The sequence below is a fragment of the Lepisosteus oculatus genome, chromosome 1 (genome assembly GCF_040954835.1).
Source record: "Lepisosteus oculatus isolate fLepOcu1 chromosome 1, fLepOcu1.hap2, whole genome shotgun sequence".
Classification (NCBI taxonomy): Eukaryota; Metazoa; Chordata; class Actinopteri; order Semionotiformes; family Lepisosteidae; genus Lepisosteus; species Lepisosteus oculatus.
Window position 1 is genome coordinate 66,990,641 of NC_090696.1, and position 17,448 is coordinate 67,008,088.

At 43.8% G+C, this 17,448-nt stretch overlaps 1 protein-coding gene across 5 annotated transcripts in view; it reads right to left on the reverse strand.

The window, feature by feature from the left end:
* The window catches only part of pax5 (paired box 5), a 101,439-nt gene that overhangs the window by 60,530 nt on the left and 23,461 nt on the right, over positions 1–17,448 (reverse strand). For all 5 annotated transcript variants that reach the window (XM_015345966.2, XM_015345967.2, XM_015345965.2 and 2 more), the window contains exons 3-5: positions 16,743–16,940; positions 14,821–14,885; positions 11,037–11,162 (exon numbers count right to left, since the gene is read on the reverse strand). In XM_015345966.2, coding sequence (XP_015201452.1) covers positions 11,037–11,162; positions 14,821–14,885; positions 16,743–16,940 — 389 coding nt within the window. The remainder of the gene's footprint in view (positions 1–11,036; positions 11,163–14,820; positions 14,886–16,742; positions 16,941–17,448) is intronic.

A 17,448-nucleotide genomic window follows, 5' to 3' on the forward strand; every position in this document is an offset into this window, starting at 1 on the left:
TGCAAGCCCTTCTTGAGGAACCTAATACAAGCCAACATGATTCAGGAGGGCTCATATTACTGTTCATTACACTGATGTGAGCCCTCCTGAACACACGACTCAACCCATGTGCCACTTTGTGATGATGTGCTACACCTGAGACTTCTCAATGACAGCTTCTAGGGTCAGCGCAGCAGAGAGGTAAACTCTTCATTAACTGAAGCACAGAGCAAGGTCTGCGTTCTTATTACAGGATGGTACTAATGTAAAACAAACCAAGAAGGAGCATTATGACCCTCTAAAATGCAATATTATAGAAATGCTTCCAAGGCCTCTTGTTCGTAGTCTGCCATGGAGAATCTGGTGGCTTCAACAGTCTGTCTGAGCCACTACCAGTGCTCAATATGCATTAAAACTGATTTTCATAGCTGGGTGGCATTTGTCATGTTTGGGCTTGACATGTCTTTATCGTGAATTAGAAAATGATCTTTACAGAAAACATTGATCGTTCCAGTTTCAGAGATCTCAATTACTAAACCTCTTGGGCTTCCTGAAAGAGAAAGAAGCAGATCAATCATAGTCCAGGACAGGCCAGAAACAAGTGACAGTACCTCCCACAATCGCAGGAGGAGTCGGGAGAGTTCTGTCTTGAACAGTTTGCCTCTGAATAGCCTTTGAATTCACCGCAATCAACACACGGAGTGAGCAGAAGAGCCACACAAGCAGAAGCGAAGAGAATATTGCGATGGCAACGGCCAAGAGTGAGCTCCAAAACTTCTCTTTCTCCAAACAAACCTAAAACGCCTTGATGCGCAAATTCCTTCTTTAAAAACTCCTCTGAAAAATGTCTATCGGTCGGCTCTATTTAATTCGAAAATCAGCCTGCACTGCTGGGGAAGGAGAAGGGGCCTTTAGGTGGGGGGGGTTTTATTCAGAAACCCATACTGATTTTCTGGCGAAGCACGGACCGGAATGCCTCTGCGTGGGCTGTAGCTGAGGGGCAGCAGCCTCCTCAAGGTGGACAGAGGTCTAGCATACAGGACGCAGGCCTCAGCAGGCCTGCCTGGCAGTGATGTCCCTGTGCCTGCCGCTCCTCGTCAGGGCCCTGCTCTTGAAAATGCAATTTCAGAAAGATTTGGTTGCCCAGTCAGCCATGGGAATCCTGCAGCCGAGGTCGGGTTTTCAGACAGTGCCCTTTACTCCGCCAGCTAATGATAAATTAAGATTAGTATTAGAGCCTTTTTGAAATAACCCTGTAAAGCCCTGGCTTATGGTCTTATACACTTCTATCCAGAGCAATTCTATGGTTAATTAAGGGTCATTTAACCCCACCCCACCCCCACGCTTCAGGTTAACAGGATGAAAACAGGCTTTAATAGAGGGGTTAAATGGGTGAACATGCAGGACACCTGCTGCCCCAGTGAACCAGGATGTTTTATTTTATTTTTTTGAAGAAGGAAGCCGAGATTTGCACCCGCTTTGCAAAACAGGTGCGAGTTCTGTCACTGGCCGGGGGTCCGTACGTACAGTACGATGTTTTACCAAGTCGTATTCCTCCCCTTGCAAACTCTGTGCCTGTAATTGAGGGGGGTGGGAGGGGCAAAGAGGGTCACTGACTTATTAAGCCTTTGTGGAGGCTCACCTCTAAGCATCAGGTTGTAGTAGCAGAAATGCAAAGAGCAGAGCTTTGCTTTGGCCTCTGGGACTGGTGCACTTAAAGATAACTTATTAAAGATAAGAGTTGAACAACCAGCACCTTTTCAGTGATAGGATCGCTGACAGCCAGGTCTGTGACACCCAGATAGATCCCCCCCAACACAACTTACTGGGAAACCCAGAACATGCCTGCCAACCGAAAGCCCTTCCTGAAATTTAATTGAGGTGTTATTGGCAGGTGAATTCTTCATGACCCTAGCACCCTAACAATGTGGGTTTTTGAGGTAGGGTCATGGAGGATTAGAGGGTCTAAGTCATTTCTTGTTGGGCCACAGGGATATCCTAACTTTCATTGCACACAAGCCCATAACAAAATGGAAGGTTACTACAACAAAAAAAGCAAGAAATAAAACAGTACACAGAGAGTGTGGATACAGTGCAGTACAATACAGCATGTGCTATGCATTTTGGCATGCATGCCAAGTTTACACAGGAAAAATGTAATTAGCAAATTACATTACCAGGTTGAGAATTAAATACCTTAGTGCAATAGAGTGTGAGAGGTAATGAAGGATGAAGCTGAGAGCCGAGAGGTCACAGATGCTGTTTAAAGATAAGTCATGAACATTGTTCATTGGCTTACAGTGAGACGACATGAATTTCAGGCCCTTGATCTTACATGTTTTTAACCTACCCACAATTCTCTGTGTTGCATAAGATAATGGTGTGCATGCAATTTATTTTTTTAATATAAAAGTATGTTAAAGATGTATGACTCCTTTTGTTCTTGTTGAATCTCATAATAAGGACTTCTATTTTAACAGAATAAGTTTAAAGGATGTAAATTCCATTTTTAGCCTTGATAAAATGAAATTTAATAACAGAACATCAATTTAGTGTTACTAACCTTTAAACTGTTGATCTTTGATGGATCCTGTGTTAATGTCTATCACTGTTAACAGCTTATTATGGGTTTATGAAGAATTGTCTGCGACCCCTAATGTGTAACTAGAACAATCAATCCATACATCCATTTAAAAAAAAAAGCATTGTCCAAACCAGGAGTCCAGTGAGCCAAAGCTGAATCTTGGCCAAAAAAAGGCACAGGATTGTTACAGTATTTTCTGAGTATACTTAAATCATGATGTTTGAGTCAGGAGCTGCGTCAGTGTCCATTAACTGACAAGAAACAAGTAAAGGCTAATTCTACACTGAAAATAGAAAACAGAAACACTGCATTTCAGATGTACAGCCTTGTTCAGGTGGCAGGTGAAGAACACCTCAAGAGGACAGTAAAATGTTGCGTTTCTCTTTTCTGATTTTACCTGTTGCTTTAGTCATTAGGCAGACTGTAAGTACCGATGTTACGCTGGAGCATCGATAAACGAGCTGAACACTTTGCGTAGCGAGTGTCCGAGACGGCAAACAAGTCCGTGAGGCGTAGTGCAAAAGAGCAAAATCCAATGGTCGAAAGGAGAGGTCAAAATCCGTGAGAAAATTCAGGAAAAGCGCTCAGTGAGAGAGAGTAAGCAAGCAAGCACAAACTGACTAGCCTGTGACTCAGAATACCAAGCAAGTGTGGGGACAAGTAGCTGAAAAAGTGAAAAAAGGGACGTGATTGGATAATGAGTAATTAGTGCAATTAATGTGGTCAGGTGGTTCTAACAATAGAGATAGATCATGGCTTTATTTTTGCTCTTTGTGTGGGAGGAGGGGTATTCCTTCACATCGTCTGCATTCAACAGAAGCATTTTGGACATAAACTGCAAAGCCGGTTGTGGGGTAAGGACGAACTGACTGGTGGGCCACTACTCCGACCAGACCAAGGGAGGGAAATGCCGCAGTTTTCCTTTTGTTATTTTTCAGAAACGTTAAAAAAATAAACACTAAAACCATATCCACCCCCCCCCCTCCCCCCAGCCCTTTGTCCCTCTCCGAAATGGAAGCCTTTGAGGAAAGCAAACAGGCCTTGAACAAACGTCTGGCAGCGTCAAGGTTGAAAAAGAAAGAAACAACTGGCCTGACTCCCTGCACTTGACATACATTACCATACTGAGCAGGGAGGTTCCTGTGAATCAGACTTCTAATGTATCCTCCCCTAACGCTGCCTGCCCTCTGAATAGAGCCGAGCCAGATCGGGAGGCTTGAAAAAGTCCTGTTCCCCGAGAGATCAAAGCTCAGGCCACAGAGGAGAACATGAGCCTGAAAGAGGGTTTGTCCTCCGCCTCCTTCTTCAGCCTTTTTTTTTCCCTCCCTACCAGCCCTTTTCAGGCTCTTTCACGGTGAAGGGGGAAATGGGAGGGAAGGCGGTTTTGAAGGGCTGAAAAAAAAAACCTTCCAGGCCCCCAGAACACCCCCCCCACCCTCTGCCCCCAAAAAAGCTTCATTATCTATTAATGAGCTCTCTTACAGAGGCCCGAGCCAGGAGGTGACGGGGGAGGGGGGGTTCTTATTAATTTAGGACCCCCAAAAGGCCCCGGCTGGCGCTCCACGGGAGACAAAAGGCGGTGGCCTTTTCCCGGCTCCTGCCCCTCCCCGGTCCCCCGGACAAGCTCGGCCCATTCATCCCACTTCCCCTCCTGTTTTGGCCGAGTCATTGTGGACGACAAAAGAGGGCTTTCGTCTGCGGATAGCGCCCCTCCCGCCCACCCCGCAGCTGCCTGGACAAAACGGGGGCCGCTGAGAACCGTCCTGCCCCTGTGCCCCCTCTCTCGTGCCAGCGGATTTGAAAGTCAATGGAGGTGGGGGGGGGGCGTCGTCCTCAGGCGCTGGGCGGCGCTGTGAGGAAAGGGGCCGGATGCTCACGTGTGGAGGCCTTGCTGGGACAGAGAACCAGGACCAGCTGAACTGCCGTGGTGTTGCGGGGGTACGAGTGAGTCTCTTCAGGACAGCACATAGGAGCATTTCAGGCTCGAGCAAAAGCAAACGTCACAGACCGCAAGGCAAACGGCAGGCCAGCGATGGCTCACAAAGACCACTGGGCAACACACTAATTGCCCATGACCATGGTGGAATAAAACGGGATAAAATACAGTTGCCCCGAGCCACCCCAAAGTGTTCAGTAGCTGTTCTGACACTGCAAAAGGGAAGAATAAAGCAAAAGAGGGAATATTTCTTTATTAGCGGGCTTTATCCTTCCAACATTTTGATTTTTGCCCAGCAAATGATTGTGCCCCTTTAATAAGCCCTGTTAACCGGGACTTGCAATGCCTGTCTTCTTAGCAGCAAAATGACAGGAGGAGCGGTGTGATCATCTGTTATCGTGGTGTTTACATTATATTAGGGCCCCAGCTCCTAAACTGACAGCAGCCACCCCTCTTCCATTAATGATGTAATGGCCCAGTCCCGACTGTGGCATCCTCGCCGCCCTCCTGATGTATATTTCTATACGTTACATACATATACAGTAAATAGATTGTTTTTCCTTTTTTACAGGTTTCTTCTGAACGCCTTCATTTTTTTTCCAGTCGCGGCACGTATTCTGTTTCGAACGAGTTTCATTTAAAAATGGAAGGCAGCATGGGAGGGTACTGCCTTTATCCCTTTCCTTCTTTGGTCTTCTTCCCTCCCCCCTTCTTTCCTACGGACACCCACCTTCGGTGAGTTTAGGACAAGAGGTCAATACTGTCACTGGACATGGGAAAAGCCCATTAGGGGGAGCTACAGTACACAACCCTGCACTCACACCAGGTTAACAACCACCAGGACTACATGGTCCTGTGTTCTCCTCACAGAGGTAAAGTGGATGGTAAGAATTAAATACTTTTGACATCTATAAGAATTATGCGAACAACAGTCCCACGTCTACAGTCAGCATCTAAATACATACTGAGAGGCAGCCATTTAGAATGGATTCTGATTTTGAAGCCTCCAGTCATAATCCCACAGATGGCAGTTTTGTACCAGTGGCTCCCCAGCCAAGCACAGATGCCAAATGTCTGAACCTGTGGTTTCTCTCATACTGAGCAGGATTAGTATCGCAACACACACATCATCAGCGGGGTAACACTAACCCGGCTCACGGCAGTCTAAACCCAGCTCACTACAGCTCATTTGAATCCTCTGAATTTAGTCGATGGGTTTGCCATCGTGCTCAGCATTCACACCTCCTCCCTCACACACATACACATGCAGGCGCGCTGTGCACCAGTAGAAATACAGACCTTGTACTCAAGGGAAACTGAGTGTATCAGGCCCACGTCCTCAAAAACAAAAACGCCTTGCTGTCGCAGTGCTGCCAATGTCAGTCAGCATGAGATTTGAACCTGCTTATTAATGCTTTCTTCTCTCGTTCGAGTTGAGCACTTCTAAGTTATGTGATTTTGCAGCAAATTACATGAGAGTTTAGTGACAAACTGTAGGCTTTATAATCATTTCCATATTTAGTTGCCGTTTCATTGTAATGTTTATGTTGTCGTATTACACTGATCTTTATGTGCCTCAATACAGACTGTTTCTAAGGCTTCAATGTGAGGATATAACATTTTATATGTAGATATTACTTTGCTTATGTGTAACATTTGAATGATTAAACCATAACCTAGTTAAAGTGTAGTTTTTTCTCTTAGACACCTAGGATCTTGTAAAAGATTTTGATTTCTTACAGGTTTCTGTGACAGATGATATTCTGCAAAATGGTAACTTTTACTTCATAAAATATCGTACACCTCATAATGTTTTTTTTAGGACATATTTACACCAGCATTGTGCAGAATGCTTTTGCACATTCCTTCGGCTCTACGTAGTGTATGCATTTCACTTCTTGTTAGCTGTGTGTCTTTTAACGCAGGATATTTTTTAATAATCCCCTGGCACTTCTGATACTCTGAATCACTCCTGACCCTGTGATATGTTATTCCAAATACTCCAAAACAAGAATAGCTCCTGCAAAACTCTGCTCATGTTGCAGAAAGACCAATGGTTCAAATCACGACTATACAATTATTTGGCCATGGCGGGAGGCTCACTAGGAATGTAGATACAGCTGGCTACGTACTGCCAGGGTTCAACGGTGTGGTGTCAGTTAGGAGGAGATTCTCTGTCACAGGTCAGAGGCCTGGGTCTTTAAGGCTTTATTAGTAATGTCTGTGTTGGTTCCACAGTTGACGTGAAAGCTGTAGTGTGGTTGTGAAGGCTTACTGTGCAGAAGGAAGCAGGTGTCTTGATGAGGTATACTATGAAGGATGTGGTCTAGGCCGACACTTGACGTGCGGCAGTGAGTTCAAATTAATTCTGTTTCAGATGAATTAGAATTAAATCCCTGTCACAAAACGACAAGGGCTTTGGGTGGGGGAAAAGTTGATGAATCTGGAATCCAAAAGGGAAGGAAAAACATCTTCTGAACAGAAAAGGAAGCAGACTGGAGTGCTGTTTTGAACTGCCTGCATCAGGCACGGCTCAGACTCCTGCTTTCGTCTTGAGAGCGTAGCTAAACTTAGACACCCACCTGAAGATTCAGCAAGAGTCAGTTTCGTTGCACGCCGTGCTGCGACTTTTATCCAGCAGCAAGGTTTGCGCTAGTTTGTCTGTTAACAAATTCCAGCATCGAGGGCCTGTGTATTTGTTTATTTTTAGATGTTTAAGCTTCACGTCAGTGCCCACCCTTTTGGATATTGATTTGAAGACTCTTTTGTTAAGCCCTCTATGCCTTGTCATGCCCACTTCACCTTATCAGGCTGATCTGCTCACACATCACGCCCCAGATGTTATTCCAAAGCTATTCTTGTTCAGGAATACTCAAATCATATGATCTCCGGCAATCCAGAGTCTCAACAGAGCCAGGGAATTTCTGAAAAATATACCATTTAAAGAGGCGACTGGCAAGAAGTGAAATGCATATATTGAGGAGAAGGAATTTACAAAGACATTCAGCATTGTAAAAAAACCATTGTGGTAAATGGTGTCATTCTATGGTATTTCATTAACTTAAGTAAAATGGGCACATTTTGCAATGTTTGACAAAAAGGATCCTTTGCAAGACAAAATCCCAGCAGAACACCTGCCATTCACCAGTGCATCATAGAGAACACCACGGAGATGTCTGGTTTTGTCGTGCTACTTGTGTAGCCACTCTCAGAGCCACATCACAGCTCCTATCTGTGTCAGTTTGGAATTCGTGACTCAAGGCTGACATCTTTGAGTCCACGTTTCTTTATGTTTGGAAATTGCCTTGTTGACAGTTGCAGCCTAAAGGCTGTCCATAAATAAGGCAAAGGATTTCTCCCGGGCGTTCAGCGAGGCAGGAGGAGCCAGACACGGAGGAACAGACAGAGCGTTCATACGAGGGCGGCACGGAGGTCAGGAAATGAAACGAAAATCCGGAACCGCGAGAGAAGACGGATCTGGTTTTCCAGAAAGTCCGGGCTCTCTTTCACCAGCCCGCCTGCTCCGCAGAGTGCAGCATCATCGCTAAAAGTGTCAACAACCACAGGCTGCACGGTGTTAATTAAACATTAAAATCCCTTTACGGCCGTTTGTATTCTGTGGCCAGCTCCATTAGCACGTGCAACATGAATTAAGGCGGCATTAATCAGTGTTGGCAGGCAATGGCTAATTGTGGCGAGATTACATTACACTTAATGAAATTAACTGTACAATAGCTCACTTCTTCACAGTGGTCGGCAGTGTGGGCAGAGAAGTGGTCAGAGAGAATGGAGAGCATGACAGAACATTTCTCCCTCAGTCCCCTACCTCTAAATAACTGGTACCCGGTCTTGAATTCCAGCCCCCTTTCTACTGTCTTCTACCAAAGACAGACACCCCACAACAGGATATAAAGTAATTACTTTTCCTGTCTTTAGTATGCGGCATATATTGTAATTTTCTTTGGTTTATTTTGCTCCAGGACTCCCATTATTTTTAAATAACAGAAACAGATGCTTGTTACCATTTTTTTAAACGGGGTTAATAACATTGGTCATTAAATGTATTAATAATAGGTGCAAGTAAGCCAATTTGGGCCACAAGGTGAAGAGTACAAAGTACTGAATGGTGCTGGTCTTCAGCACCAAAAAACTTCAGTGTGGCACAAGTACACACACAAATCCAGTTCTATAATGGTTGACAGCAAATGAAAGGGAGACACCTCCCGCCTTACTACATTTTGAGCTTTCCATGAGTTCACCACAAGAGCCCCAGCTACACTGCAGTTTGTCAACATGGCCCAGTGTCTATCAGATCCTGGGCTGATGTTCCCAAATGTATTTCATCTGGAAACTAAGCCATATCGAAATCCAGGCCAGTCTCAGACTGCTGGGACAGTTTGCCAGGGTTGTGCCGTGTTTCTGGCAACAAAAATGGACATACGACAAGACCAGGAAAATAAAAACAGCACACAGAAAATAAAAAATTCTCCTGCGATAATACACTTAACAGAGCAGCATCTATTTTGAACACATTACTAACATCCTAAAATGTACTCCTTCAATTATGAGACTGAAGCACTGAAAGACTTTAAGCTGCTTGACTAGGAGGTTAATGGTACCAGAAGGGACCCTCTGAAAATAGGTGGACAGTCAGAGCCAGCCTTGGCCTCCCCTGGCTTGAGTAATGCTAACAGTCCCAGCATGCTGTGCTCATAAAACAAACGCTCTCCCTCTGCCCCGACAGCTGTTCTGTGTGGCACCAGGTAAAGTAACACATTTCCCACCAAAGGAGAAACATCTGTGGCGGCCCATTTACTGCCGGCATCTCGATGCGGAATAGCTTTTTAATGCTGGCTCCCGGATAAAGATGTTTGTTTTGCATATGCTCAAATGGGCTCACACCCACGTTGATGCAGCTCCCTGTTGCTTGGCTGACGAAGGCCCGACAGGTTAAAGAGGAGACTCGTCTGTGGAGAGCCGTGTCTGGGGGGGAGGCGCGCGACAGAGATAAATTGGAAGGCCGACTCACTCTGCGTTGCGCAGGAGCCCATGGCGATCCTCGGCGCTCTCCCAAGCGCCTCGTCACTCCACAGACGCACGGGGGCAGCGCTCGAGCGATTCTAGCAAGGCGGCGTAAAGAAATGCCGGGGCGATAGCGCAAATCACAGGGCTGCTAATCTAAAGCGCCAAGGCCATGATTTAAATGAGTGCCAGGAGGAAGGCTGTGCTGAAGACAGGATTCACCAACCCATATTACTCTTTGTCTCGTATTTTCCCGGGCAAAGGGGAATACAATGGACACAGTTAAAACAGCTAAAATGGAACTCATCTTCGCTGGGTATGAGAACAAAAAAAAAATCCTGGTTGAATTAGCAGGGAACTGGCATGTACTGCAGGATAAATACCACTGGGATTCATGGACGTTTTGTTAAACAGTAAAGACCACAGAAAACTTTACCATGGAAATAGAATCCATGGAACATAATTTACCCCCACTTCTCTCCTACAGGTCTCTTATCTGACTTTTTTTAAGAGAAAGGGGGAGACTGACATTTTTAATTCAATTATAATATTTTCCACATCGCAGCCCAAATATTGCTTTTGCGAAAAAATCGCAGCCCAAATATTGCTTTTTTATTGTTAGTTTCCAGCCCAGAATTGACCTCTGCTTGTTCCTTCATACATAATTATGATTTTTACACTTAGACATGATAGATATTGACTGACTGACACCCATCAAAACAGCTGAATAACATGTTTCATTACCAACCCGAATAAACTGAGCACGACTTACACACATCCTTAAAAACAAATTGCTTGCTTTCAAGATCAGAACATCCAGAGAGATATGTTTTATCCTTTTAGTAACAAATATGCTACAAAACACTTGTGCGCCCATTGCTTCAGATCAAATGCACTTCCTTAATACTGTATTTTATTTTGCTGTAAGCATACTGCCACCTGCCTATGTTTCTCCTGTGAGTAATATTTGCCACTTCACACTCTTTCAGATGATGTGCCTGTATTCCCAGCCTCAATAATTATTCTTATCCCAGCTTTGCAAAGCTTGGCGGTTTGCATTTCATTTTGGTGAGTGTTTTTTTAATGCTCGTGTACACTATCTGTTTTAATGTTACTGTTGGGACAATTTTATCTTCTATTTAAAGAAAAAGCCTTTCAGAAAGATGTCTGAAAGAAAAATGAAATGTACAAGGGCCTCGCAAAGGTATAGTTTTATATAGTTATAACTATAGTTTTCATATAGTTACAAGCTTGCCAACTCTAAAAGGAGAAAAGAAGGGTTCTATAGAACTGCCAGGCTGTAGAACTGTTTAAAACAACTGGGTTTGACTTGTACACTGCTGGAACACTGTACTTATTGGAATAGATAGAAGACACATATTAATAACAGAAATAACAGCACAGAATTGTTCAGAATATGCATGACAGGACACACTGAATTAAATAATTTGTGAATCCTATAAGAAAGGTAAACACATGCAGGGGCGCCTGCTTCCAACAGGCATAGGGTCTCACCTTCATCCCTCTTGCGTTTGTTGGCGTCACTGCTGGAGCTGATTCCCAGAATTCCACTGATAGAGTAGGAGGAGCCTGCTGAGTCGCTGGTCACCGACGACACCTGAGTCACCGACACTGTGGAGGCTGTGGCGACAGAACACATTACTGAACACTCTTGGTTCCCAACACTACCACAGTACAACTACAACACCTTACAGCTTTTTTGGACTTATTGTTAGTGACATCAGCGGAATGGTAACCTTTGTAATTGTGTCCTGTAGCTACGACCAAAAGGTCCGTATTCACTCGGTGCCGCAGTGACACACCAAATGTTGTAGTGGGTGCAATTGTTCGTGCTCGTGAGTTTTGCAAACAGTCGCGTCAATGATAACTGATAAACGTTTCCTGGCTCATAACAATGTCCATTCTTTTCACACGTCTGCTGCTGCTGCTGTTGACTTTATTCACATCTCAGGCAGTGAGGGTTCAGTAATCCTAGCTGTTGGACAGAACCACTCAGAACCCAGTCTTTAACTGCAGGTACTAGAGAAAAAAAAAACACCTATGAAAAAATGTTGCGTTACGCAAGCAAACTAGACAACAACAGAAAGCCTGATTTTATCATTCTTCAAACAAAGCTAAGTTATAGGTTATGTTCTGTTAAAGGTTTACTGTCCTAGACTACCAGAGTTCAATAATGCAGATTTGTACAGTACGTCTTTATACTTTTTGTTCAGGGTGAATTTGAAGGGTGAAATGAGCTTTCATTTTTTTTAGAAAAACTTCCTCATTTCCACCGCAGAGACTGGCTAGAACCAGATGAAGTGCTGTGGGGATTTCGGATCCCCCATCTGGCTCTCAGTGAGAATTGGAAACGAAGTGGAATTCTCAAAGACACTGCTTCAGTCCTGAGTAACCCCAGAAGAGCCCGTTCCTGTCCTTCCATACTGCTGACTCACAGGATGATGCTTATATACCAGTGGCAAAGACACAGAAACTCAGAAAGAGACAGCGGTGCTCAAATGTTCATAATCTCTTGTCTCGTCAGACCGGGGCAAATACAATGAGGGGGAAAAGTGAGTTATCTAACGGAAGAAAAAACATATTCAGATCTATTACAGACTAGCGATGTGAAAACTATAACGAATAACTATCCTTTTTTCTTGATTTATTATTTAATTATCAATTTTTTAGAAGGACTTGCCATTAGCTATACTGTATACTACAAACCACCTTTCTCCCTTTTAACCCACACCCCCCCAACTCGAAACACACACAAATACTTTTTTTTTGCGGGGCTGAATTTGAAATTTCAATTTCCTGGCTCGTCGTGAAAGCTATTTATCAACACAATCTTCAGAACTCAAAAACACTTTAATCCGCACTCGCGAAATTAATTTACATTGCAGAGACGTCTCCGAGGCTGATAATGAAGACACTGGGGGGAGTTCACAGTGCAGGACTTGTGCAGGGTGGTCTTCTTGTAAATGCAAAATGACTGGTTACTACAGTAAGTGGGACCTGATCCAAGTATTCAGAATCCTTAAAGGCACTGTCAGCCCAATGGGCTTCAGAAAATATCAGCAAACCATGAAGCACAGGACATTAGTGGATGATATGTGGAACTGCATTTAAAACCAAGCACAGGAAGCATTGCTTTAAACAGAGAACAAGGTACCCAGCCATGTTTTTGAAGCCGATGCCAGTAACAGACAGGAAGATTACCCAGGACCTTCTGAATTAAATAGAGTAAAAGCCCAAAACAACAGAAGATTCAAAGTAATCGGTTTAGAATGGCTCTAGCAGCAGATTCTTCTTGCGTGAAGCCACACCTGATCTCTTAAAGGGTCAGAGTGTACTGCAAGGAACACAGATGCTTGGAAAACTATCATGTATTTCCCTTGCATCAGTTTGAAATCTAATGTTGCTACACTTCCTATGTGCACTACTGTATGTCCTAGATACTGGTCCTATGGGGGTACCTTGCTTTGGTTTTTTATTCCTCTCTGAATTCTTAGTTTACTGTCTCTTGCGTCCATGTGAGTCAATGGATTAAGGGGACCTATAAAAGCTGCTCCAGCCCTCCAGAGTTTGGGCGACCTTAAACAGCTTCCCCTTCAACCCTGGATTCTGGATTCTTGTTTGCTCCTACTATTCCCCCCATTCATTTATTTCTTCCTACCTCTGTTCTCTTCCCCATCTTTTTACCCTCTCATTCCACCTCTCATTCTGTTCCCTGAAAGGGAACTCTGTGAAGAGCAGCTCTTTGAAGGTCACCTCTGCCTGCTGTACGACTGTACATCCTTCACCTGGAAGTCCCCAATCACAACCCACCTTTCAGAGCCACCAGTGACAGACTCAACCTGCAGATGCAGTTTATCACCAACCTCTGCAGTAGAGTCACCTTTCTTTATTTCCTTTGTATATGTCACATGCACTGTGAATTGATACAGTACACCATATTTTTGACTATTTTGTTATTCTTCCTCAATGATATTATATTTCTTTTCATCTGCTATTCCACCCTAAATACAGGTTAAGGTGTTATCGCTGTACTACCAAGCAAGTTGCTTTGGATATAGCTGTCTGCCAAACAAACAAATAATGTTTTAAAATTTGCTCAGTCAAGGAAAAAGATCCATAAGGCAATGGAAGGAAACAGGTGTCTCATATGCAGAGGTGCTGTGTGTGAATGTGACTGTCTCCATGGGTTTGCTGGGAGTTATCTTCCCTGCTCTTCATACAATTTCTCACTTCTCTGAAGAAAGTGGAAAAGAGGCTGATCTAGGACTTAGGTATTAGACAATGTAATCTCAGTAATCCTAAGAAAACAGACTTAGCTATTAAAAAAATAGAGCTTTTCGGTTCTTTCTTGAAGAATAATTGCTGATGAAAAAAAAGAATTGTTAGAAATATTGATGAAGTCGAAGAGCTCATTCAAATACAATAATCCATGATTAAGAATACTGAATACTTGTTTCACACAATGCAGAGTTTTGACCAGCAGAGACCATGATTCTACTCTTTTACTGTTCTAAAGATAAACTTTGTTCTTAAAAAAATAGAGTGTGAGATCAGAAAACAAGGTACTGTAAAGATCTCTAAATTTTAAAAGTCCCTATTTTCATCACATGGTCCAATAGGTGATCTTGCATATTTGTGCTTTACCAAATTGAATAGTACCATTGAAACAAAGACATTAACTGAATATCTAAGATATCAATCAACATTCGTACTGTGAAGGATTATTCTATTTCCCTGCTCACAATGCTAAATCCTTTTTCTGTTGTTCAATAAAGTAAAAACCTTTAGAAAGAATGAGCAACTTATTCAATAAGTTTTTATTTGCATCAGAATTTATTCAGCTTTTTCAAAAAGTGCTATAATTTCTAGTACAACTAAAGAACTACAACATTCATGGAGTTTCTAAAGCAAATACTGCCTTAATTCTAACACAAGAGACGGTATCAAGATTGACAGTTTTTAGGGCTGATGGATGTTTTTATTTAAAGTATTCAAATTTAGTCTTAGTTAGGCCGACTGAAACTCACGTCGTGCTCCCAGCTTTGAAAGCTCCTGACTTGGAAGCAAAAACCTGTTTTTGATGGATAAAAACCTATACTGTCACTACTGCCCTTTTTTCTCAAAAAAGCCATTTTCAAGCTCTTAAAAAGCCCATCAATATTTTTTTCACCTGCCACTGGAACTGAGTGTTTCAGAAAAGAGAAGTGCAGGTAGCAGGAATATTTTAAAGCAGAAGGAACATACTGTACTGTATTGTATTGATTGGAAAATGACTTACCTATATTGTGAGAGGAGGCAGAGACTTGCTGGTTGGGGGGCTGCTGTACCTTGGTCCTGATGATCCTGACACACCCGAAGTTTACCATGTGAGGAGACAACAGAGGTGCCAGTTAGTCTTTGTGTTACGGACTGGGTTCGAGTAGGGAGCTACAATAGTGTGAAATGGCTCACCCCAAGAAGGCTCTACATCGGAAATGTTGTGCTTCTTCCTTCTACTTTTCAGGGTGGAATTAACCTTAACCTGTTCCACCTAAGTCACTGCTTATCCTCTTTATGCTTTATTCTGGCTCTGAAGACAGTCGTCTTATCTTGAAATGTTTCTTTTGGAGTAGCATGATGTCAGAATTACACGTCTTCCTGGCAGAGGGCTCAGGGGCACATTTAAAATACAGCGCTGCTCCGCGGAACATGGGGAAAACCACTTCCCTACTGAAAGCCGAGAATGAGGGTGGTACCGATCATCTGGTCCAGATGTCAGCTGGGCTAAAAGGTTCAGGTTCCGGTCCGGGAGACAAAAGACAGGGTCTCGCTTTTTAAGGGATGTCACCTGCTAGGGGAGCTCATCGCACAGTGCAGAAGGTGATGTAATCTATCAGTTTCTGTGCTCCGTACAAGCTTAGTATCAGGTGTGCAATGTGAGCACTAAGAGGAGCTATGTGCATCCACAACCTGCCAAAGGAAATCAATGGAGCAACTCTCGTTGGCTCTGGGTGATGGCAGCGTGACATGAGAGCTGGCCGCACACATGAATGCTTGACTGATCATGCAGTTACCACAGGTGCACGCGCGGGCTGGATGCAATGAGCTCTGATTGTACACACACTGTGCTGTGGCAGCCCAAGGCCTTTATTCATAAATATGTCGAGAGCAGAACAGCTTTACTACACGTTTACAGTCGATCACGTCGTTTGTTTCCCACATCTTTCCCCTCGGAACGCTGATGAGGAGTTTTCATGGAGAAGATGAATTGGAATGACACGCAGGGGGAGTGGTGTGATAGGATATTCCGTGACCTATGTCCCATCCAGGATCGGCGCCTGGACAAACTGGACGGGCCGAAAGAGTCTTTTCTCCAAATAATTATTTGATCCACAAGAGGCTCCGGTTTCCTCCCGCACTCCAAAGATTAATGGGAGGTAAGTAGGTTAATTGGCTTCTGCACAAAATGGCCGTGGTGTGAGCGTGTGTGTGTCAGTGTCTGTGTGTGCGCTGCAGTGTACTGGCATCCTGGGATACAGCCTGAGATAGGCTTGCTGGGATAGGCTCCAGCTCCCCCCACACCCCTGTACTGGATACCGCAGTCAGAAAATGGATAGATGGGTGATCTACAAGACTCTGCAAGAGAAACAAGCTGATGCACATCTACATAATACACAAGGTTAACTCTCTGGTTACTTGACGCCAGTACCTGAACTTCATTCAGAGGGAGTTAGCTCAGTTCATTTACTGCATGCGGTCCTCTAACTTTCCCCACCACCATCCCAAAAATACTTATGGTTATTTTCATAAAATTACTTTGACAAAAAAGAAAGTACAGGCAATTCCAGGCGATGCGCTGGAAGGTTGTCAGTTTGTATCCCGCAGCCGGGAGAGGAATCCCACTCCCTTGGGCCCCTGAGCAAGGCCCTTAACCCCAACTGCTCCAGGGTGCGCCGTATAAATGTCTGGCCCTGCGCTCTGACCCCCAGCTTCTCTCCCTGTCTGTGCGTCTCATGGAAAGCAAGTTGGGGCATACGAAAAGACAAATTCCTAATCCAAGAAATTGTATATGGCCACTAAAGTGAATTTATCTTATGCAAAAGAGCAATTAAAAATTAGAGCATTAGAGCAAACGTCACCCTGCAGTGGTACAGTGTGCTGCTGATGCCTTCCTACACTTTTGAGCACAGGGTCTCTTGCCAAAGCAGCTAAGACTCTTACCTGTTAATGGAACTGACGCTTGGCACTGTGTCGTTGTCGCACACTCTCTCAGCCAGCAGTCTGTCCCTGATCTCCCAGGCAAACATGGTAGGGTTTTGGCGTTTGTACTCGGCGATTTTGTCAACAACTTTGGGTGTAGCAACCTTTGGTTTGGATCCTCCGATGACTCCTGGTTTAATGCTTCCTGTCTCATAGTACCTGTGAGCAAATGTTTTAAAAATAGAGTTAAGGCTCTGCCACCAGTCTAAATACTGCATTATGCCCATTCCTTGGCATACTGATGACAAGAGGAAAAAGAAACCCAAGCTGAACAAATAGATCCTGCTTCAGAGCAGTCGGGCTTTCTCAATAAAAAAAAACATTTGATGCAAATATATTGCTTAACTGTTAAAGAAGCCTAAAAGTTAAGTTTACCCATAAAAGGCTATTTCATCTGAACCTCATTTTACCTGCCTTTTCTCCATTGCATTAAGTAATCCCTGTGTTCGGTATGATATTTATTTTTCTTCATTTTATTTTTCCCAAATGATCTTTGAACAAATGCCTTTACCGCATAACCAGGAGGTGTACAGGAGAAGAAAGCAGCTCTGTTACCATGCTTTGATGTCAAGTGCTAACGGTAGCTGCTCATGTATGGTTTCAAGACAGTATAACACTAACATTACCACACCTTCCTCTGTAATTACTTCTCATTCGGCTCTAAACA